The sequence below is a fragment of the Heptranchias perlo genome, chromosome X (assembly GCF_035084215.1).
Source record: "Heptranchias perlo isolate sHepPer1 chromosome X, sHepPer1.hap1, whole genome shotgun sequence".
NCBI lineage: Eukaryota > Metazoa > Chordata > Chondrichthyes > Hexanchiformes > Hexanchidae > Heptranchias > Heptranchias perlo.
The window spans coordinates 7,912,134-7,936,654 of NC_090370.1; the positions used below are offsets into that span (position 1 = coordinate 7,912,134).

General features: G+C 42.9%; 1 protein-coding gene across 1 annotated transcript in view; it reads left to right on the top strand.

Annotated features, from left to right (window-relative positions):
- The first annotated feature begins 211 nt into the window (after positions 1 to 211).
- asic1b (acid-sensing (proton-gated) ion channel 1b) overlaps positions 212 to 24,521 on the top strand; it is a 626,564-nt gene continuing 602,254 nt past the window's right edge. Inside the window, exon 1 of the mRNA XM_067976674.1 lies at positions 212 to 1,192. Coding sequence (XP_067832775.1) covers positions 635 to 1,192 — 558 coding nt within the window. The 5' untranslated portion in view covers positions 212 to 634. The remainder of the gene's footprint in view (positions 1,193 to 24,521) is intronic.

Genomic DNA, 24,521 nt, shown 5'->3' on the forward strand with positions numbered 1-24,521 from the left:
TTCCTTTGGAAAAAAAATTAGGAGGTACAAATATAATTAGCATCCTGTGTGATTAAACAGGTAGGAAATTTGACTTGCAAATTAGATTAGATGCGTTTAAAAGATGCCTCGTTGCAAGTAGGAAATGATCAGCCAGTATTACAGGAGGGCATGGGGCAGGCACAAATAAAGGGCCACGCCAGTCATTCACACACACATACACACACAAACCGCACAGTGAGCCGCCTCGAAGCAGCTGAATCTCGATTTCCTCTGTGTTCCGGCTTCTACAATCAATTGGCCTTTTTTTAAAAAAAAAATGATTATTATTTTATGATTATGTTCCTTCCTCGTCGGAACCTATCTGGAAGCGAGTTTTGCAAGCCCCTGCTGATGAATGCGAGCAGCCTGTCATTCATCTGAACCAGCAGACACTCAAACAGGGGACCTCTCGAGTGCTTCGAGCGAATCCTATATATACACACACAGCAGTGAGACTGCGAGGAGCTGTCCGCTTGTTCTCTCTCTCTCTCTCTCTGTGTATCTCTCTCTCTCCTCAGTTGATCGGACCTTGCCTTGTTGATTCCTTCGCTCCCGTGGATCTGCTCGTGTTTATTTCTCTCTTGTCCTTCTTTATTCCCGGAGGTTCTGCCCAATGGATCTCAAGGTAGAACCTGAAGATGCGGAGAGCACGCAACCTTCCAGCGTCCAGGCTTTCGCTACCAGCTCCACTCTGCACGGCATCAGCCACATCTTCACCTACGAGCGCCTGTCCTTCAAGCGCATCATCTGGACCCTGGCTTTCCTCGGCTCCCTGTCCTTCCTGGTCCACGTCTTCATTCAGAGAATCCAGTATTACTTCGAGTACCCCCATGTCACCAAGCTGGACGAGATCAGCGCGGCCAACCTGACCTTCCCTGCCATCACCATCTGCAACCTCAACGAATTTCGATTCAGCAAGATCACCAAGAACGATCTGTACCATGCAGGAGAGCTCTTGGCATTGCTGAACAACAGGTATGAGATTCCTGACCCCTACGTGGCCGAGAAGCATGTCCTGGATGTCCTCATCGAGAAGGCCAACTTCAAGAACTTCAAGCCCACGGCCTTCAACATGAGGGAGTTCTATGATCGAGCTGGGCATGAGATGAGAGATATGCTTCTGGACTGCAAGTACAGAGGGGCAGAGTGCACACACCAAAACTTCAAAGTTGTGAGTACCTCATGGAAATTAAAGTTTCTCTTAAATTGCAGTTAGTTGTAAAATATAGTTAGTGGCTAACTGCTCAACATATGCTCATGGACCCTAAGACGTTGTGTGTTTGGAGGACCTGCCTTAGCCCTTGATGGGTTAGACGCAGACAGGTGTTTGGAGGTCCAGGTTCTAAAAAGTGTTTGCTGCACATATCGTTTGCTGTTTTTTGGTTGACCGTCCAATGCCTGCAACTGAAAGGTTAAGTTAGAGGAAGTATTATTGTTGCCCTGTCCGATTGCATCTCTGTAGAAACATGGTCATAATTTAACAGTGTACTGGATGGACACCTTTAAACTGTGGCAGTGTAAGCCTGAAGCCAGCAGATAGGAACTGAAGAAGGGAGTCATTATTTGCCCTCCACGCCAAACACAAATATTGTAAACAAAAGGAAAACCAAAACTGTTGGGGGAGTGGGGGGACATCCCTATGGTATCTTGTGCTACGGGGAGAAAGAGGAGGCCTGGCGTAGATCTCTGGGTATTTGAGCTGTTATTCCTGCTGTTTGGTGCCATTGAGGCACTGGACACTGGATTTGTTGAGGGGTGAGAGGAATAGGGCTGTGTAAGAACAAACTTGAACAGCGCAACAGGTCAAAGTATTGAAAGGTAAATGGTAGTAATAGATTTCAGTTCTACGCGCAGGCTTGAAACCTTTTTTTAAAAATAAAGTACAGTACTGTAAGACACAATCATTGAAGCTCTAGTATCCTTGTGTGAGGGCCTTCACTGCAAGATGCAACGTTCAGATGTAACATCTGTCTGAATTCAACATCTTTACAACTCAAGGCATGAGGATCTGAAATTTGGAGGTTACAATGAAATGTCTGTTGCAGTGAATTCCTACAATCAAGCATAACCTGTAACGTGGGAGGGAGGGAGGGTGTCTTATATTGAAGGTGAGTTGTGCTTTACAATCATGTTCCAAGCAGAAACATAGTGTCTGTTAACTCCTGTCTTTGAGATGTCTCCCTTACTTTGTTTCAAACTAAAAATTGGTGTGTGTGTGTGTGTGTGTGTAAACAGTGTGATGACTGTCACTTCGGGTGACATGTTGATACTGCTGTGAATCATGCTTATAAAACAGCTTTTCCCCCACCTTGGCTATGACCTCGATAGGGGATTGACAGGAGCCCTGTGTTTACATACTTTCTGGCATGTACCGTGCATTAGATTTATGGTTTATGAAGACTGGAGGTTTAGAAGCTTAATTTTCACAAACAAATCATGCTTCTCTGTGTTTCAAAGTAAGACAGTTTTACATTTTGGACACAGACCTCTGAATATGCTGCATCTCCATTTATGAATTAAATGAGATCTGCTTTAGATAGACATTTAAATTCAAGGCATACCACACCTCCCTTCAAATTCTGCCCATCCAAATAGCAAACAGCTTGTCTTTAAGTGCCTGATCTGGGCAGCCTATTGCCTGTCCATTATCAAGCAGCTCAATCCATTTTGACCTCAAAAAGTGAAATCAGATATTTTGAACAGTTAAAACTGCACGATTTTTAGTTATTTTTAAATTTAGGAATTCTCATTAAAATAACGAACCTCTGTCAGGGAAAGCCATGCAAGAAATTCATTCCACTTTTCGCCATCGAATGAGCATGACTGTCTTGTCTATAGGTAAGCAAGTGCAATTTACTATTGGGCACATGACTGAGAGAGAGGTGATTGAGGGGAGAAACTGTATGTTGGAGACATGAACACATCTCTCTTAATACACTAGATAAGCCCATAGTAAAACAGGACTTTCCTGCACTTGGCCAGGACAGGAGTAACCAACCAACATTAAAACAAATATTTGTGGATGGGACAATGGATTAGTGCACTGTCCTTTCATCTATGAGTTAACAAGTTGAAAGTCTCCTCTCACTGTCTGAGAGAGACACTCGATTCAAGTGACTAAATTCAAATGAGTTTGGGGCTGCTTTCAACTCGCTTTCCAGCGAGCACAAATGTACAGCACAAAAAGTTCTCTTATTTTGACGTAAATTGTGTCACTGAGAGAGGGTTGCCAACCCTCCAGGGATTGTCCTGGAGTCTCCAGGAATTGAAGATTAATCTCCAGGACACTGCTGGGAGCAACACCCAGGAGAAAAATCAGAGGGGCATTAAAAAATTGTGGTTTTTTAAAAAAAAAAATTCTTTGAACACTTTTGGCTATTATTTATAAAAAATATCAGACATGGGAGAAAGGGCTGTTTGACTGACAGTCAAGAATCATCCAATCGGGTAATGAAGAATCTTTTCACTTTCCAATGGGCTGTGGGAAGGCGGGGCACCGAGAGGATGGACATGTTGGACGACCAATGGCGGGAGTGTGGGGGCGGGGTAGTTGGAGGCAGGAGGTCATGTGACATCACCTCCAGGAATATGTCCAGCCAGAGTTGACAACGCCACTGAGACCATGGGGTCGATTTTACTGTGACACCCTTTCATCGTGCGGGCGACGATGACGTTCACTGCAGGACCAAGCCAGTTTGATGGTCGGGCCTCATTAGAGTAAAATCGGCGAGCTGCCAGTGCTAAATGAGCGCTGACAGCCAATTAAGGGGGGAAGGGGCAGAGCCAAGCCGGTAGTTGTCATTTAAATGGGAGGGCCAGGAGATAGGGGAGAGGGGTTGTGGAAAGCCCGAAAGCAGGCAGGAAGATTTTTGTGGAGGCACAGGAGGAGCATCCATCCTCCTCCTTGGCTCCACAGGAACCCGTAAAACACTTACCTGCAGCAGTTTTGGAGCGGCTGCCAGCGGTCCCTTTAAGGACGACCGGTTTGGCCCCTTTAGCCGGTATGGAGTGGGCGGGGCCTTTGCAGCATGCGCGTCGCGGATTTTCATGCAAAAATTGCATCAGGGCCCTTTGTGCATCACACGATCGCAGATTTGCATACATTACGAAGGCGGGCGCCTCTTTCCAACAGGAGCCCCGGCGCCTAGTTCCCGGCCTGCTGCAAGATCACAGCGGGCAGGATGGTGGTGTGGACCGAGCACTACCTGATTTTGGTCTCGCTCCCATTCCCGCTGAAAAATGATCCAGAGACCAAAATTGGCCACCAGAAGGATGGCTGGTGAGGGAAATGGAAATGTCACACATGGGGTGGTAGGAAGGTGCTGATGTGAGGTTGGAGCACAGCACCCTACATCTGGCCTATGGTCATACCTGATCTGGGCGTATTCTGATGCTGACACTGAATGTGAATATGGATTGCCTTCCATGCTTTCTCATCTTAGCGAGCATGAAAATGTACTCGCCGACGGCTCAGCGAGTTTATCCAGCCAGCAGTTAAGCCATACACTTAAGGAAGGTCCCAGGTTTGATGCCTGGTCTATGCTGGGTTAGCAGCTCTGAGCTGGTGCAATGAAATTGGCTTCAGGGGAAATCAACCAGGTTCCCCACGCCTGGTCGTTATAGGGTGCGCCCTGCTGGAAGTGCATGTTCGAATGTCAGATGAGGACAGGAAAGCGCTCAGCTGTGATACCCCCATGGTCAAATAGTCGGATATCGTTCACTGTCTGGACTCACGTGAATAATTAGAACTTGAGCGGAGCGTCAATGGGTGACTGGAGCTGGTGGAACTAAGCCCCAGCAACGCCAGAGAGAACAATTGGTATGAGGGAGTGGGGCTGAATCACCAGTATTGAAACAAAATACGTTCAGATCTCATCAGCTTAAATCTCATCACCTTCAGAAGTAAATAAAACCAGAAAATGCCGGCTGATTTGATTTTGTTTTCAGAAACTCGATAGTTTAATGAGCAGGTTTGAAGTTAAATGCGTTTACTGGAGTCATACAACTTTATACTTACTAAAAGATTGCGGTATCTGTGGAGAATGACTGGTTGTCAAAAAAGGGTTGACATTGTAATCTAATAAAAAAAAAACTGTTTATGAACACATATGGAAACAAGCAAAGCCATGGCATAATATATTGATGATGTGGAGATGCCGGTGATGGACTGGGGTTGACAATTGTAAACAATTTTACAACACCAAGTTATAGTCCAGCAATTTTATTTTAAATTCACAAGCTTTCGGAGGCTTCCCCCTTCACATCGTTCACCTGAGGAAGGGGGAAGCCTCCGAAAGCTTGTGAATTTAAAATAAAATTGCTGGACTATAACTTGGTGTTGTAAAATTGTTTACAATAATATATTGAAGTTGCAGAACTGGCCCATGAAAAGCATCAAGGAGAGACTGCAGCTTTAACATCGCTGTACTTTCCCCCATTACAGGAGTCGCATTCTGAGACCATATACTTGATGCCAAAAGAAATCACTCTGACACTTGCCTGACACAATTCACAATAACACAAATAGATGTTATATATTACTTGGTACTTGAATGATGCTCCATAGGACATCACAGTATTGGCAAGTAGAGTGTTGGAATGTCTCTGTAAAAGGTGCTGAACATGGTTTTTGTCGGCATTAACTCAGTTGCAGATCATTCCATAAATGGTATATATTGGATGTCAAAGATCAGTTACAAATCAAAAGTGAATCATGTAATTCATTTAAATTAGCCAGGAGTTATGGTAACTGGTACATGGTAATAAGTTATTGACTGAGTTGTCATTTTGAGATTGAGGGCAGATTGGAGGCAAGTTACACAAAATTCTGAAACTTCAATAGTGATGTTTTTATAATGTATCTTGTACTGCTTTAAAGGATACTTAAAAAATCTATACCTTTCTAGTCTAGAAACTTTTTAATTTCAGGTGATTAGGTCATGGGATGTACACTTGTATGCCTATCATCATGCCCAGGGAGAAGATGAACTTTCTCTATCCTGTCTATTATTTCAACAGAAACGAATGAGGCGTATGCTAGAAAGTAACCTATTTAAACAGAAAATTACTTCCAGTTACTGTCCTTTTTTATCTCACGCATGGATAAGTGTGAAAAGTTAGCATGAAGCAGGCTGTCTTTGAAATGTCACTTTTATTTTTCTTCTCTCTTTCTCCCCTCCTTCAACTATACCTCAAGCTGGTCTGGTCTGCATTCAGTTCAGCTAGACACAGCCACCAGGAGGTGCTGTTGTGGTATGGGCAGGTCCCTTATCCTTTTCGCACATTTAATTGGCATTTTCCATTTCCCGAGGTGCAGAGTTTAATAAACACTCCGAGACTGACCATGCAGCGAATGCCAGATGGCCGTTTCTTGTTTTATATTGTATTTAGAGTAAAAACTGCTTTTGGGGGTGACATTTCATTGTGCAATATTACTGTACAAATTCATATGAAATTCCTCTCTGCGTTATTTTCACAGAGACATTACCTCATTTAAAATAAACAGGTTAACGTCTCTATTCAAATAGTAGGCAAAGGAATTTCATATGCATGCTTTAAGTGTTTTCTGGCTAATATCACGTAGAGCAACTTCAGCCTATTTGATAATATTAATGGCCACTGGAAGACATTAGTCTGGGTTATTTGGAAATTCAACAGTAAAATATACCTCAACATATATATATTTGCAGTAACTCCCTGAAAAGTAAATTGGAAGTAATTTACCTTTTTTTTTAAAAGCTGTAAAGACTGGAATACAGTTGTAATGCTTGCTTGAAATTGTAATTGGTTCATGCATTACAAGAGACTTGTTGTTACTGCACATGAATCACAGCCAGTGTAGTCTTAAAAAATGTAATATTGTTAATTTATCAACCAAACAGACTCCATTAACTTAAAAAGACAACAATCAACTTTCACGATCTTTTACAGTGCTTGTAAAGTTATCATTATTCAAATAAAGTGACATTACGGAAGCACATATATTGTTCTCTCATAAAGCCACTATTATTTGATTTTGGTGGGACCCACCTGGTAGAATTAAAGCAGTGATGTTCTCAAACAGCAGTTGCTACCTTGTGTTAGAATAAAATTTGTTTTGTAGTGCATTTTCTGTATGTCACCTTTGTAATCCTGTCTGTCAACTTAAGGAATTTTAGACAGCGTTGAATCTAATACTGTGGAAACTGGCTGGTAGCATTTGGAAAATGTCAGTGTAATAAAAACACAGAGAATGACCCAGGCAAATTATTCTCGGAGTCATCACAAGTTCATCACGCGCTTAATGATACAGTGAACGATCCATGCATCTTCCAGCAGGGGTCACTGGATGGCAGCCAGGATTGGAGTCCTCGCTGACTTACGAGTACAGAGGCCAAATGTTGCACTCCAGATGAGATCAGCTTCCCAAGCATGATCCCAATTGGAACCAAGAACCTTACTGGTCAGCATTTACTCATTGAGCCATTTGAGGGGGCTACGGTGTTACACTTTTATGTTTGCTATGGGGCCAAAAAAACAACTCTAGTGCGACTTCCAAAGGGAATATTGTATAGTTTGAGGTTTTACTTTTAACAAAGCTGCAATCAAACAGTTTAAATTTGCTTCTTTTTTTGGATGTTGAACATGACCTATAATATATTTTTAAAAATGATGTCTGTGCGCACTTTCTGTCTGCAAAACCTTACTTTGTGTAGTCATGCTTTTGTCAACTTTTTTCCATGATAAACTCTCATGTCGATATTTATAATGGAAACTGCCTATGTAAATGCGTCACACTGTAGTTACACCCTCCCACCAGTGTTAGCGTTGTAGCACCTCAGTTTTGTGTCTCCCAGCTCCTCAGTCTGTAAAGCAGAGAAACTCTAACCAACTCTACTTGCCTGCTTACCAAATTGCTGGAAGTTTCACTAATTAACAATAAATAATATAGAATAAAAGTATTACATTAAGATAAGGATTGAATGACCTTAAAGTAGGAACTCAATTATATCTCTGTGCCATGGCCCAATTATCCCCATCCGTCTATCTCTGCTTCACCTGAAGACAACACTTAGTCTTGAATCTCCATGTGCAATGCCCTGGGACATTGACATAACAGCAAATGATTATTTGCAATAAATCAGCATTAACAAAACAGGCCACAGTGACTTATGCTTTGTAGTGAATCCAGTTTAATGGCATATTACTTATTTCATGGTCCTGTACTTATTAGCTTAGATATCCCAAGATACCCCACGCACAGGCCCACCTCTTTGTCTTGCACCTGGAAACAGGGGCAGAAATCCATCCGCTGATGCAGGGCTGAGAAGTCTATAGCAGTGATAACGGCCGCCTGCAGAAGGGCTTTGGCCTCCAGACCTGAGGAGGTTGTTGGGTACTGCAAAAAAAAGTATCCTTTTCCAGGTTGAGTGGGGTGCGAACGGGCCTAAGGCCCAGTTGTCCTCAGCGCTGCTGAAAATAGGCATGTTCTGGGCATACTGGGAGCAAAATGAAGCAGGAGGTGCCTTTACATCTTCCCACCTCATATAAATATGCCTTTCCAGGTGGAAATCTTGGAAATCCCAAGTCTTTCTTTCTGATAGATTGGAAAACTTGTAAGGTTTATCAAGGTGATTTTATAGTAACTTTGATTAAAAAAAATCTATAAGTCACACTGGTGTATAAATCCCTATGTTTGGAGCACATTAAGACTTCCATCAAAATGCTACTTGTACATTTTTTGATTGTATTTCTTCTTGCAAGGGAAGGGAATTGCCAAAATGTTGTGCAATTCATTAACCCAACTTGTTTGCACACCAATCCCTTTCCTTGTGACTCTGCCACAGCTGAAAGTGCTTAAAAACACAACGCTTACTTGAAGGCACATTTACAAATTTGAGGTGTTCACATCGAATGCACAACACTTAGGAATTATGTGGGTCCCTTTTAAAATATAACTGCACCAGAGCACAGGCCTATGGCCCTGCATTCTCACCAAACTCTATATTGGTGGAAGACAAAGGGTAGAACGTAATCTCTCTCTTGTGTTTACGGAACGGAGGACCTTGTGGAAAGCTGGTATGTACATATGATTTATCCAATTACTAATGGTTCGCAATAAGTACTAATGTAGGTTATAGTTTTGTTCAGAGATTTTGTTTTCTGTCTTTTTGTTCCAATTCATCTTGTGTTTCGTATTGTTGTCTTAAAGTTCCATGAAAAATCCAATAGCTTTCAGCAATATCTAAAAACTTGCTTCAAAGTATCTCACGGTAACTGCTCATATTGTAAAGTCTTTCCATTATACTTTAAAACATTTTCTGATGCCCTTCAATCGCAGAACTATTTAGCTATCTCTCCGATTGCTTCCTTTTGTCCATTTGAAATGTTTCTTAAATCTCTTTTAAGGCATTTGGAAATGATCTAGAGACTGTAATTGCTGACTGTAGATGTCAGACCATTTGAAATTCCATTAAGAGACAAAGAGAGGGAAAAATGACACTGGATGTCCTAAAATGGTTGATTACTTATCTTATGATAGCCAACTGGATATTTAAGATATATGTGACTCCAAAGGTTAAAAAGTGGATTTTGAATATCATAATAGTCAGGAGGGGGCATTCCAGATCTCAGCTTGAGGGTGTTTCAGGGCCATATTTTAACTGTTATGAAGTTGTACCTTCTAGTAACTGGGGGGAGAAGCTAATTATCAATACATTGGGGAGCAGCCCGCTGTATATCCAGAGGTGAAGGAACTTAAAGGCTGGAGGGGAGAACATGCAAGTCAGTTAGCTGGAGTGAATGCTGCTATGCAGATAGTTGTGTTTCTTAAATAAACTCTTCCATTGCTGCTATACTTGTACACTGTTCCTTTATAATCAGCAATGAATTGACTCAAGGGGCCTGTTTGTAATTTGCTAGCTAGCTCTTGTTTTGAAGCGACCTCAGTAAGCATTAAACTGAGCAATGAATATTGAAGCCTAACATTAAGTATTGAATGGAGTTTCAACGTTAGGTAGGCTTTGCTAATTTGTTTTGGGGGGTGGGGAGAAAGAGTGATTATTTTCCTGACGGTCATTCATGTAGAGTGTTGAGTGATCTTGATGCCTATGTATTATGGCTATCCATGGTTATCAGGTGATGAGATATATACAGTTGTTCATTCCCCCCCTTACTGTAAAGTTTTCATTAGTCTTTATGGCAGGGGTTTGGATGCTGAATAATGGGCGGCTCGGACAATTGCCTGCAAACTGGATATCTTTCCCCTTCATTTGTGCCTGTGTCTCTGCCCACTCAGCCTTGGTAAAGACAGCCAATGGGTTGAAATGCCTTTTGAGCCTTTCCAAAGGCTGTAAGAATTTTTGTCTCCCTATTTTCCCACTTTTTAAATGTCTGCATGCCTTTAAATTTCCCAATTGTAATTTCCCACCCTCACCAGCAATAGCTGCACGTGGAGCTATGAATATCTGGTGAACTTTGCACTCGTTTCTGGCCATTTGGGAGTAAACTGCACCCACAGTAGAAAATCTACCTCATTGTGTTCAATGTTAAATTCCTTAATCTATTTTAAAATAGGCATTATCCTATTTATTTTAAATGAGTTTAATTACCTTTTAAACTACCAGACAAGGGAATTTAATACAACTGTGTTAAGTGTTTGTACACTAATCTTTGCCTCTATTTTTAGAATTGTAACATTTTGGCTACCCATGAAAGCAGAGATGTCACTGTAGAACTTATAATAATGTGAGGATTTGGAGATTGCTTGTTCTCTTTTACTTTAAAGTCCTCCATTCATATTCATGACAAAAGCAAATGCATAATGTAAATGACTTTATGACACATTCTCTTTATCCTCCGCAAATGGATGCATAATCTGAATATAAATTGAGAGCATTGGATACCTATCAGCAGAATACAAAATAGTAATCCAGTCGAGAGGTTCAATGATATCAGGATCCAAATGAACATGGATTGGTTTATGTTATGGGAAAAAAAAACTCAAGTGTTAGTTGATTAACTCACAATGTATAAAATATATTGATCTGTGAAATCTCCTGTGTCGCAGCTCATGTGCTGTTTTATAAGGATGGGAGCATTATACCAGGTAAAACACAATGTAGAATTCTGCCACTGAAGTGTAGGTGTGTGTCCCTTTAAGACTGCAAAGCGTAATCGCTCTGCTTTTTTGAATTGAACGCTGGGGTCAGTTACAGGTCAGGTAGCACCACACTTAAGAAGCTGCAGACATTTTGGCTCCAGTATTAGTTGTGAAAGAAATTTGTATAATAACGTGTGACATCAGGAGTGCCGACATATTGTTCTTTTATGTAATGTTCTTTTATAATGTCTGCTCTGTCCCCGATCTGCTATTTAACGGAGCTGTTAACCCATTTAAAATAAATGGATTAAGCCCTTCATTAAAATAAGAGGAATATCTTGCAAACATGTTCAGTGTTCATCCCCAATTATCAACTACAGTAATTTATAGCCTTATATTTTCTCAGTGTGTGTGTGTGTTTTATTGCTGTGGGGTGAAGTAGCGTCTTAAGCAATATAGGGTTTGTTATCTAGGAGCTGCATTAGGTCAGGTTACTTTGACGAAGGAAACTATATCAAACTTCATTAATTTTCATTTCCATTTTACGTGAACGTTGGAGTCAGTGCAGAGAAAGGCCCCAAAGCTGATTACTTATCATAGAGGTGTGAGTTATGAGGCAAGACTGAAGAAATTTTGCACTTTCAGCCTAGAAAGGATGCATTTGTGAGGTGATCTTAAGAGAAGTACAAGGTAATTAAGGGAATAAAAAAGGTTAATCTGGAATATTACTTTAAATTATAAATGATGAGAGTAGGACTAGGGGCCACAAGTTCAAACTAGTAAAAGGCAAATTTTGGACTGATGCCAGGAACTACGTCACACATGGAGTGATCAACGTAGGAACATAGGAATTGCTAGACAAAAATAGACCAAGGTCCATCTAGTTCGCCTTCTACCATCCTGGTAGCCGGATGATACAGTGCTAATGGAGTTGTTGACTAATCTTAGCAATCAATCTCTATTAATTAGTCCCCGGGAACAGTCCCCGGCCGTCAGTTGAGAAGGAATCCTAAAATAAAAATTTTCAGACTTACCTCCCTGGGTCTCTTCTGGCCAACAATTCCTGCCTCCAGGTTTGGCCTGAGGGTGAAGTCGTCACTGCTCCCCCGCTCAGGCCTCCAATTAATATTCCAGTCGGGTCCTGATGACATCATCGGAACCTGATCTGCATCTTTGAAGAAGGACCTAAAAGTTAGACGCTCTACGGTTAAGTAAGGTTGTACAACCAATCCAATTAATAGGGTTGATGGTTTATCTGATTGTGATGAACATGTCAAATATTTTCGAACAGAAATGAACGCAGTGAGCACAGAATCGGGGAACTGCTAGTCAGTGAGAAATGGATGTATTGCCATAAAATCAAGGGGGAATATTGGAATTCTCTTAAGGGGGTGCGGGGATGGGAGGGGGTAGGCAGTAATATTGAATGCAGTCTTTGTGGGAGACTGCTACAGGCTCATTTTGAGTCGGGTAAGAGGCCACAATTTCAGAAAAACAGGCCCGTCCAATTTACACACTGCCTCAATAGCTGTTGACAAAGATTTTAACGGAGCAGTTTTTTTGCAAATGATCAATTTTTTTTGCAGGAAAAGTCGACCGTTTGCTTACTGCCAGGAGGAAAGGGGGGAGGGAGGAATGAGTGAAGTAGCAGAAAACGACATTCTAACAGCTCAGCAAAGCTATGTGACTGGAGACCTAAATGCCCTGAAATAAACCTCTGGCAGAACAAAATAATTAAATTGGTGCCGAACATCCTGGTTCCATTGATGTGCTGGCCAATTTCATGTCAGTTTCATAAATGCAAAGTCAATCATCCATGACCCGGTGTACATATGGCTCATTTTTAAATGGGGCTGTCGGTAATTTAGGGATGCCTCAATTAAATACCAAAGTCTGATTGGCCAAAAGGTATCCTGAATTGAACAGCGGTGAAACTTAATGCCCAGTAAGCTGTCTACCTAATGGCACCAAATTAGCTCGAGCCATTTTAACTGATTTAACCCACAATTATCCTTCAATTTGGATATGATCCACCAAATCAAGGAAAAGCTGAGTGGTTCAAGGAAGAAAATGAAAATCAAGACGCAGGTTCACAGACTTCAAGGCTTTGCTGTTGTTCAGTACCGTTTACTGATTCTGCAGCCAAATTTATTTTTTTTACCTTTTCAAACAAATATTTTACTTCATGTTTCTATATCGTCCTCCTTCCTTACCCCCAAAGCTACACGTTTTCATCATTCGACTGATTTTGTGCTTTAAATTAAGTGGCAATGGACGCTGCCTGTACTGGGTATGTCCTTCAGTCAGCCTGTGGGCCTTCACCTCCCCCAGAACATGACAGCACAGGAGAAGTCCCCAATATTACTATCCAGTCACATTTTCTGTTATTGTTTGAGCTGCTAGCTTGATTCTGCAATTGATTCACAATATGTAGCAATTAATTGACTATAGTTGCTTCCACAGAACAACAACTTGCATTTATATAGCACCTTTAACATAGTAAAATGTCCCAAGGTGCTTCACAGGAGTGATAATCAAACAAGATTTGACACCGAGCCACATAAGGAGATATTAGGACAGGTGACCAAAAGCTTGGTCAAAGAGATAGGTTTTAAGGAGCGTCTTAACGGAGGAGAGGGAAGTGGAGAGGTTTAGGGAGGGAATTCCAGAGCTTAGGGCCCAGGCAGCTGAAGGCACGGCCGCCAATGGTGGAGCGATTAAAATCAGGGATGCGCAAGAGGCCAGAATCGGAGGAGCGCAGAGATCTCGGAGGGTTGTAGGGCTGGAGGAAGTTCCAGGGATAGGGAGGGGTGAGGCCATGGAGGGATTTGAAAACAAGGATGAGAATTTTAAAATCGAGGCATTCACTATAAGTACACTGACTAGTTGGGGAAGACAGCATTCCCTTTGCATGCAGTTCTGTCTCCACACCAATAGGGTTGCTTCACTCCCCAGTTTGTCAGTAGCTTCTTGAACCAAGGCTACCAACCATTGATACCCTTTGCTTCATTGCCATAAAATGCCATCGGTATAAGAAATCTCCGATGGTATCTGTAATCCTGCAATGCATGACGCTCGGGCATTATCTTTAGCCTGAAAATCTGTTGAGGGAAAACTTTCTGTCTCAACTCCAGTCTTGCTCACTTGTCGATTTGACAGATGCGACCACGTTTGGGTTGGTTCCATTGCATCTATAGAAAGTACGCACTTCTAGAAATGTAAAATAGGATTGCTGTCTCATGGCACTTTACACTGGAGGTGTGCAGCTGAGAGCAGATGAGTGGCCCTTCAATCGGTTCCACTTTGTCCCCCCTTTTTTCCCCCCTGCCCCCAAGTGTTCAGATAACTAATGACAACATAAATCCAGGAAAAGGTGGCTCTCTATGTGTGCCATTGATTGAAGCCTGCCAATGTCCGTAAGTGAGCTGGTCCTGCAAATATTTCAGAATATCATGTCTTGTAGATTGTAGACCAAATCCCAGCCAAGCCAGTGCTACACAAACTGCCTGAGGACCCTTTGCACTGCTTCCTTTGCACCAGTTATTAGAAGGTGTGTGAGCCTGACATTGGAGGTTGTTCCTCCCTCTCTCTCTCTCTCTCTCTTTTCTCTCTCTCTCTTTTCTCTCTCTCTCTTTTCTCTCTCTCTTTTCTCTCTCTCTCTTTTCTCTCTCTCTCTTTTCCCCCCCTCTCTCTCTCTCTCTCTCTCTCTCCTCTCTCTCTCTCTCTCTCTCTCTCCTCTCTCTCTCTCTCTCTCCTCTCTCTCTCTCTCCCCTCTCTCTCTCTCTCTCTCTCTCTCTCTCTCTCTCCTCTCTCTCTCTCTCTCTCTCTCTTTTCCCTCTCCCATGCCTCGCTCTGCTCCCATGTACCAGCCCCTAGGGCTATCCACAAATGCCCCATTTTCATTGAGCTGTAAATGTGTGGGTATATAGCTTGTGTGGATGGTTGTTCCTTTGATACAAGAATTTGTGGATTTCAAGGAGACGTATACAGTAAAGAAACCAAGCGAGCCTCCATTGTATTATTTTTAGATGCATACACTGGCCTGGTGAAATTACCACAGCTTTATTTTCTTCCTTGCATATTTTTCCTCCTTTTGAAGACTATTTCCTCAGAAGCTGTGATGGAGTTAGTCATGCTGGCTCCTCTCCGATCCACCTTGTGTAATCTCGTGCTATATGTTTGAAATTCAAATCAATTGTTAGATGCTTTAGAGACCCATGTCCATTATAACCTGCAGAAGCTGTATCTGTTTCCATGGCAGTGAATCTGTTGCCTGGCTTATTAGTTTGCAACTATTTAATTTCTTTTCATTCCACTTTGTCTTCCTATTGTAATTTTGTTTCCTGGTACATTGCATACACGCAGAGCAGAATAAAGATGCTAATTACACCGGCTTATTGATAAAATGGGTAGAACATCACATTTGTGCAGTTGTCTTTATAGCTACCCTGATAGTTCAGGTGTCAGTCATGAGTAACTTAAAGCTGTTGTTCTATCCTGTTAGATGGAAGATGCCTCATGCTGGAAAATGCAGTTCATCAAAAATGATGTCTAACTGATTGTGTCGAGGTTTGAGAATACCTGGAAGTTGGTTTGGTGACTCATTTTGAGGAAAATGAAACATGAGACTGGCTTTTGAGGGCGGTTCTGTTAAACCTTATTATTTATTATTTCATTAGAATCTCCTTAATAGGACCTCACTTCCACCCATGGAGTTCCAAGTATCACCTTTATTTAATCATTTCCTAGTGAGTATACACTGTAGCATATAAGGCAATAAATTATTCCAAGTAAATTTATCCTTAAAATGGATGGTCCCATCAGCAAGGTTCCATTTAGTGAGAGGGGGCAAACATACTTCCAACAAAAGCAGTTAAATCCTCTTTTTAAAAAAACAAGAGGCGGGTAAATAAGAGGTGGTTGGAATGGGATCAAAGGTTATAAAGATTAACACAGAGGTCATTGAATGGTGAGTGGAATGTGATGGTCCCTGGACTGCTGGGACGATGGGAATATCGTTCAAAGTCGGGGATAAATAACGTGGATTGCGAGATGAGATTTTTCTGGATTTGTGCCCAGGTACAACAGTTTTGGTGTCCGTACTTAAGAAAAGACATACTTGCTCTCGAGGCAGTACAAAGAAGGTTCACTCGGTTAATCCCGGGGATGAGGGGGCGGACATATGAGGAGAGGTTGAGTAGATTGGGACTCTACTCATTGGAGTTCAGAAGAATGAGAGGCGATCTTATTGAAACATATAAGATTGTGAAGGGGCTTGATCAGGTGGATGCGGTAAGGATGTTCCCAAGGATGGGTGAAACTAGAACTAAGGGGCATAATCTTAGAATAAGGGGCTGCTCTTTCAAAACTGAGATGAGGAGAAACTTCTTCACTCAGAGGGTAGTAGGTCTGTGGAATTTGCTGCCCCAGGAAGCTGTGGAAGCTACATCATTAAATAAATTTAAAACAGAAATAGACAGTTTCCTAGAAGTAAATGGAATTAGGGGTTACGGGGAGCGGGCAGGAAATTGGACATGAATTTAGATTTGAGGTTAGGATCAGATCAGCCATGATCTTATTGAATGGCGGAGCAGGCTCGAGGGGCCGATTGGCCTACTCCTGCTCCTATTTCTTATGTTCTTATGATTGCCTGGGCACAGCAAATATCAGAAAATTTTGCGGTTCAGAGGGCACATCTGTATAGGAACCCACCCATTTGTCCTCCATTGGAAAATTGGACAGGCTCTATGGCAGGCATGCGCTCCAATTGGCCTGAACTTCTGATATTCACTCTGCCTGGGCGATTCTGGGAACGGATCCAAGAAACTCTCCTTGCTTATATTCTGGAATTTTGTTCAATTAATTGGAGGGGAGCAGGGGCAATGAGCAACATTGCTGAGTCTTCCTTTTGAAGATGAACCCCTGGAGGTGCCAGTGGACAAAGGGTTACTTCGGTTGGGTAGATTTCTGATGGGGCAAATTGAACATGGTCAGCGGAAGGAATGAGATGACTAGTCTTGTCCTTTCGTTTCATTAGGGACAAGAGGAGGCCATTCAGCCCTTCCAACCTGCCATTCAATAAGATCATGGCTGATCTGTACCTCAACTCCACTTACCCATCTTGGCTCCATATGCCTTGACACCTTTACCGAACAAAAAATCTGTTGATCTCAGTCTAACTCCCATGGACTATGTTTTGATTTCTCTACCCTCTCTAGATACCTACAGCTGTATGCTTTTTGTCCACCCAACATAGTCGCTGCCTATCTTTGTTCAGTGATTTCTCTGCGCTGTGATTGAAATGGACAGAGTGGGTTCTGCAAGGTGTTGCCTCCCCAACATGGAGTTCCCTGCTACTCCTGGGCTCTCCATCCCACACCTTTTCAACTGGCCTGTTTCAATCAGGATTTCCCAATATTAAACAGTGCCACTGAGAAAACTAGCTGTGTCGGACATGACTCCCAAAAGCTCAGCTGATTATCTGGCTCTACAGAAAACTATATGCTCCCACTCCCCAAGAGCTGACCTGAATTTTACCCTTTCAACAGGCGACAGGCTGAGATCTATGTCCCATCTGTGGACCCTGCCCAAAAAGCTACCTCCTACCCAGACAAGATAACTAACTGCGAGTGCTGAGCAGCTCGGGGCTTTGAACTCATGATATTGATGGGTCAAGCAATTAAATCTCGAGTTGCCTCGCTTTCCGCTGCACGAAAGGAAGCGTCAGCCGCTTTGAATTTTTAATAATAAAGGGTCAGCTCATCCAGAATCGCTGCTATGGAGCAGTGGTCTTTTGCAGCTGCATCATGCTGATGTACAGTTTCTCAGATTACCACACAGTAACTTCACTCCGTGGCCGTATAAGCAGAGTTCCACCAACCGATTTCAATTTGAAACCTAATCATCATCAACTTGCCTTCTCATTTATGATTATTACTAACAAAAGCAGGCTCCGACACCATGCAAAGTTCAGCTTTTAATTCCTAAAAGTGTAAGTAGTATGACATTAATACCTAATTTGGCAAGAGTGTCTGTAGCCATAAACAGATTGCGTTTTGAGTGCTCTGCCCTGTGACACCTCTGCTTAATGAGCGCAGCAGCTTTTTATTGCTTTGTGTGCTCTTTCAGAGCATTTTCTTTCCTTCCTCCTTTCTTTGACCAATTTTCTGTTCTGAAGAAGCTGCCTCTTTGCTGACTTGTGGTTCCACGGGAGCTGATTGCCTCCCAGTGCCTTGCTCACGTGGCCATTCTTCATGCGTAACCTTAGAAACTTTAGTGTTGTGGCCTATTCGACTGGGGGAATAGCACAGCTGAGCCCAATCCTGTCCGCATAATCTTCCAACAAGAAATACTAGGTACCGATTGGGATTTTTTTTCCCTCAACACTGGAATATGGTGTAGCAAGAGTATGGTTGAGGGTGGGATTGAAACAGGTTAAAGCAGAGTGCTTTGCTCTTCATTTAACTCATTTCTGTATCTGACCTGGAAATGATTGATTTTGATCCTTGTCGGTTTAAATCCTCTTTCATGCTATAGTTAGCAAACTGGTTAGCGTATTCACATAAATTCCCATGGGTGTTTTTCTCATAGCCAATGAATGACTTGAAGTGTTGCTTTGTAACCAAACATGGCTGCCATTTTGGGCACAGCAAAAGTCTCACGAACAGCATTGAGATAATGGTCAGATAATGTTCACGGTTGAGCGGTAAATATTGGCCAGGATACTGGGAGAACTCCCCTGCTCTTCTTCGAATCGTGCCGTGGGATCTTTTAGGGCATCTAAGAGGGCAGTTTAGCGTTTCATCCGAAAGATGAACCACTAGGTTGGTCACTAGGGTCAGAGGGCTGGGTTATGAGGCGAGTTTAGAAAGACTCGTCACCTTTGAAAGAAGGTGAGCAAGAGGGCGCCTTACAGATGTATGTAGGATACTGAGTGGAATGGAAAGGGTTAATCATGAAATATTTCAGGTTAAGTCAGGACAAAGGGACATGGGTCCAAACAGGTAAAAAGCCTCGTGTTAGGAAATGTCAGAGTGATTAATATCTGGATTGGTCTCCTAGCAGCAAAAGCTCTGGAATCATTCAGAAGGAAGTTAGATGGTGTGAGTGGGCGGGGGCGGGGAGGCAGACGGACAATGGGTTTCTATACAAGGATGAGCTAGATGGGCCGAATGGCGCCCTGCTTCCTTGCTTTCAAACGTCCTTAGCAATATTGGTGTCACCAGCAATCCTCTTTGCAGCTGTTTATCTTTTAGATGTGAATATTTCTGACGTGTCACCGAAAATGGCATGGCCACAGATTGGAGAAATTTCTTTAAACGCTGACTGTCCACGGGGAATGCTGGCGGTTGACTTGAATGCTGGTCCAGCTCTGCATCGCTCGGCCCACAAAATAAAACTGATGTCAAGCCTTAAATCAACATGCCTGGTTCACCTTCAGTATCTGCAGTAAGAAGAAATTACCAGAATATTACTTCAAGAATCTTGAAAAACGTGAGTGATAACTTGTGATCCGTAAATAACATTAAAAATTGAAAATGTAGAATTTCGAGGGGAACGAACCATTCAAATTGAATTGTCTGTTTAAGGAACAAATTCTTTTGAAGTCAATCATTTTTGGATTCTTGCCTCTTCTGATCTCCCCAAGTCCCCCACAGTCTTCTAAAATATAGTTACATATACATGCATACATATACATTACTTGTCACAAAATATTCAGTCAGGATTTCTATGCGCTATAGATGAAAGTAACTCAATGTGGTAAATCTTTGCACCACAGAGCAGTTAAATGAGATAGTAGCTTTGGGGCGAAGTACCTTGTGAATATTAAGCACCTGTCCTAAGATCTGTTCCCAATTTTAATTATTTTTTTCCCACCCTGTTATTTTAAAAGCTTTAAAGGTTTGTTTGAAGAGTGTGGAAGGTAAGTTATTGCTAGCAAAGGACTTGCATTTAGATGCTATTGCATTGTCAGGACATCTCAAGAATGATTTCCAACCAGTGGATTGCTTTTGAAATGCAGTCGCTGTTTTGTGGGCAATCGTGAACCGGCGAGGATCCACAGTCAGCAAATGACTGGCTAGCTCAAATGCATTTAGTTGAGAGAGGAATATATAGTCAACTGCTTCCTCTTCAAACTGTACAGTGAGATCTTTTCCATCTAGACGAGCAGGTAAATGGAGCCTCTGTTAAACATCTCGTGCAAGAGGCAGCATCGCTGACACTGCAACATTCTCTCAGTGCTGCATGGAAATGTCAGCGTAGGCTAGGGGCTGAAGTCCTGGAGTGGGCCTCCCACACACAACCCACTGACTCAAGAGGTGAGAGCACTTGACTCTGGCTGATAGCACTCTCGCCTCTGAGTCAGAAGGTTGTGTGTTGGATACATACCGTAGGGTCTGTGTGTGAGTGTTCACTTCTAAGTATGCGTTTGTTCCCAGACTGTAGATCGGGAGCGATTATTTTTCTTTACGACGTTCTTTGCCTTGCTTGGCCACTGCGACTGGACTACATACACTTTCTGCACACGGGCTGCATTCATTGCGCGAAGCATAAGAAAAGATAACTGAGCAATATTTTATGCCTGTGTCAAAATTTTGTAGATAATGAATTTTACAATGAAGGGAACATAGGAACAGGAGTAGGCCATTCAGCCCCTCGAGCCCGCTCTGCCATTTGATAAGATCGTGGCTGATCTGTGATCTAACTCCATATACCTGCCTTTAACCCATATCCCTCAATACCTTTGGTTGGCAAAAAGCTATCTATCTCAGATTTAAATTTAGCAATTGAGCTAGTATCAATTGCCGTTTGCGGAAGAGAGTTCCAAACTTCTACCACCCTTTGTGTGTAGAAATGTTTTCTAATCTCACTCCTGAAAGGTCTGGCTCTAATTTTTAGACTCTGCCCCCTACTCCTAGAATCCCCAACCAGCGGAAATAGGAGAAATAGAATGAGGAGTAGTTTGGTATGTTCAAATTCTATGCTTCCATTAGATATTTTTTTCTCTATGCGTTTCTGGAGGCACTGAGGGGACAATTTTAACCTAGCCCACCTGTTGGGAAACTGACAGGATCAGGTGCAATGCTGGTTTTACATCCTGCCCGTTTTTACTCTCTATTGGAGTCGGTGGAGAGCAATATGGGGCGGGGGGTAAAACAGGCATACCACCTGATCCCGTGGGTTTCCCGTCCGGAAAGTGAGGTTAAAATTACACCCTGAGTGTTTGAGGTTCTCTGGGGATTATCAGTCCATTCTTTGTGTGCGCGGCTAAATAACGAATGCTAAATAATTCCACCGTGGGAGGCGTTACAGATGAGCTGAATCTGGTCCTCGCTCAATGGCCACATATATCCGTAATGTGCCAGGTGGCGCTAAATAGTCAACGGGCGCAGAAATCCTGCCAATCCGCACCCAGACCCCAGGCGTTCTGAAGCCAATGGCAGCGACCCTACTTCTATCGCAGCTGAGATCGACGAACTAAACACGGACGAAAGATCAAACCTGGGACCTTCCAGGTCTGTGTGGCACACCACCTCAGCAGGCAGTGCACCTCCCTGCTGAGCCATTGGAGAAGCGTGAAATGAAGCTATTAAAAGTATGCATATTTCAGAGCTACAACTCCAAAGATCGGAGTGCAGTCGTTTTAACTCCCGGTACAATGTGCAATCATCTTTTCCAGCAAGAATAATAATTGGAGTGGAAGCATTGCAGAATAAGGTTTAGGTTGGCACATTCATACAGCCAGAGTTGGCCAGTTTAAATCTTAAACTGTTCTGGTTATTATTGCTGGAAGGGATGATTGCACCAGGACTTCAAGGACCTGCTATACTTCGATCCTTGAAATTGTAACTCCAAAATATGCTCGTTTTAATGGCACAATTACACACTTTCCTGATTGCTCAGTAGGTATTTGCACTCCCGACTGAGGTGTTGAGCTGCACAGACCAGGAAGGCCTCCAGTTCAATCCCGTGTCTATGCTGATAAAAGTTCAGCCAGTGTCCCTGCTCGTGATTGCTGTCCAGTGATGATCTGCTGCAAAGTACACCTGATGTATCTGTTGGGTGAGCACAAGATTGGGCTCAGCCCTCCATGGTTGAATAGCCTGTTTGCGCGAGCGGGTGCACGCGAGGAATTCCCACTTGGGCGAGGTGCTGGAACTGTACCCCAGCCTGCATCGGTGCCTAAAAGGAGGGGAGCACGTCGGAGAAGGTGGAAGGCGAGTTGCTGCTTTGGTCCACAGTCCCAGCAAAGCCATATTTCTATATGTTTTGACTGACCTCACGAAGGCAGCAAGGATAGCCAGTGTGCAAAATGGAAGCATCATGGTGGTGCTTAGCAATATGGTTTGGAGGTTGACAATGAGCCATCAGCACCAAAGAAATACTGGAAATAAGGTTTAACATGACAGAGAGACAGATTGCAAAGCACGAGAGGGAGCAGTGACTATTTTCAAGAGTGAGATACATCTTAAGTAGGTCACGGTACTAAATGTGAGTGAGTGTCATTCCTAAAGAGTGAGATTTAACAAGTTGGGGCCATTCGGAAGAAGCATTACCTTGCATCTAACTTGGGTTCTATCTGGTCCAAGGGCTCTTGACGTATGATGCTGTGTGCGAAAAGTGGAGGGAAGGAGGTCTTATTTACCCTGACCTCACTTGCTGAAATGAGCACCAAGAGTAAATGTTGCTTCCCAGCTAAAGCTGTTGAATAGAGCCTGGAACAGATGGCGTTTGGTTGTGTACTACCTAGATGAATGGAGGTGTGAAAGGTGATTACTGTAACAGTTGGTTCGAATGTGTGAAGACGTGTTCATCAGCGCAGATAGCGATAAAAGCATGTTACTTTGTGAGTGGATGAATGGAAAGGATGATTGGATGTTACATGCAGTAATGTCATTTTAAACTTGCAGCGAGGAATTTTGAACGTGTGGGCAGTTTCTTGCAATCCAGTGACGGTGTGACAATTAACTGCAGAAATACACAGTAACATTTCTGAGTTGTGAAGAAAGCAAGATTGTTATTAGTAACAGCTGTTTGTATTGATGCATGTGGTCCTGTACAATAAGCTTCAGACGAGCCTTGTGATCGCCAATAACCTCTTTCCCATTTGCTCCACTGCATTGTGCTTGCTTCCTTTTTATTTTCATGGCCCACTCTTTCAGGCTACCCTATCCTTATTAAACTCAATCGACACAACTCTGTCTCATTGATTTCAGCAGCCCGTCAACCCACCCCTTTATTGAGGTGCCCCCTCTTTGATAATTCCATGCTGTATTTACCTTGCTGCACTGCCATTGACTTTGTGTGGTGTGGTGTTTAGTGTCACTGCCTCCAGTGGCCAAGCAAACCACGCGAAGACAGACTGCAACCCAGCTTTAAAGAGCTAGCTGTGCTTATCTCTAGAGTGTCCAACATCAAAATGAGTCTTCCTTTGCCAAAATGACAGCAGCTTTGATGGTCTCATGATTGCCTTCTGGGCTGGGGAATGGCCTCTGTAGGGCTGTATTATTTTATAGGTTGCTTTTGTTGTATGAAGTTCGGGGGGAAACCGTGCAAAGTTTTATTAATACTTCCTAAATGCAATGTAAAATGTTATAAAATCCAATTTTGATGGTGCCTCATGGACTCCATAAAATAGATTTGTGTCCATGAAAAATGTACAACCCTACCCTGGGGTATGGAGATCTGAGGGAATGAGAAGATGACCAGTTCAGTTGGACAGTCACAGGATGACTTGTGTAGTAAATGAAAATATCACACTGGTGCAGTAGGTAGCGCTGTTCTGAGGTTGGGACAGTGTAGAGGAAGCTTTACTCTGTATCTAACCCTGTACCTACCCTGGGAGTGTTTGATGGGACAGTGTAGAGGGAGCTTTACTCTGTATCTAACCCTGTACCTACCCTGGGAGTGTTTGATGGGACAGTGTAGAGGGAGCTTTACTCTGTATCTAACCCGTGCTGTACCTGCCCTGGGAGTGTTTGGTGGGACAGTGTAGAGGGAGCTTTACTCTGTATCTAACCCATGCTGTACCTGCCCTGGGAGTGTTTGATGGGACAGTGTAGAGGGAGCTTTACTCTGTATCTAACCCGTGCTGTACCTGCCCTGGGAGTGTTTGATGGGACAGTGTAGAGGGAGCTTTACTCTGTATCTAACCCGTACTGTACCTGCCCTGGGAGTGTTTGATGAGACAGTGTGGAGGGAGCTTTACTCTGTATCTAACCCGTGCTGTACCTGCCCTGGGAGTGTTTGATGAGACAATGTAGAGGGAGCTTTACTCTGTATCTAACCCGTGCTGTACCTGCCCTGGGAGTGTTTGATGAGACAGTGTGGAGGGAGCTTTACTCTGTATCTAACTCGTGCTGTACCTGCCCTGGGAGTGTTTGATGGGACAGTGTAGAGGGAGCTTTACTCTGTATCT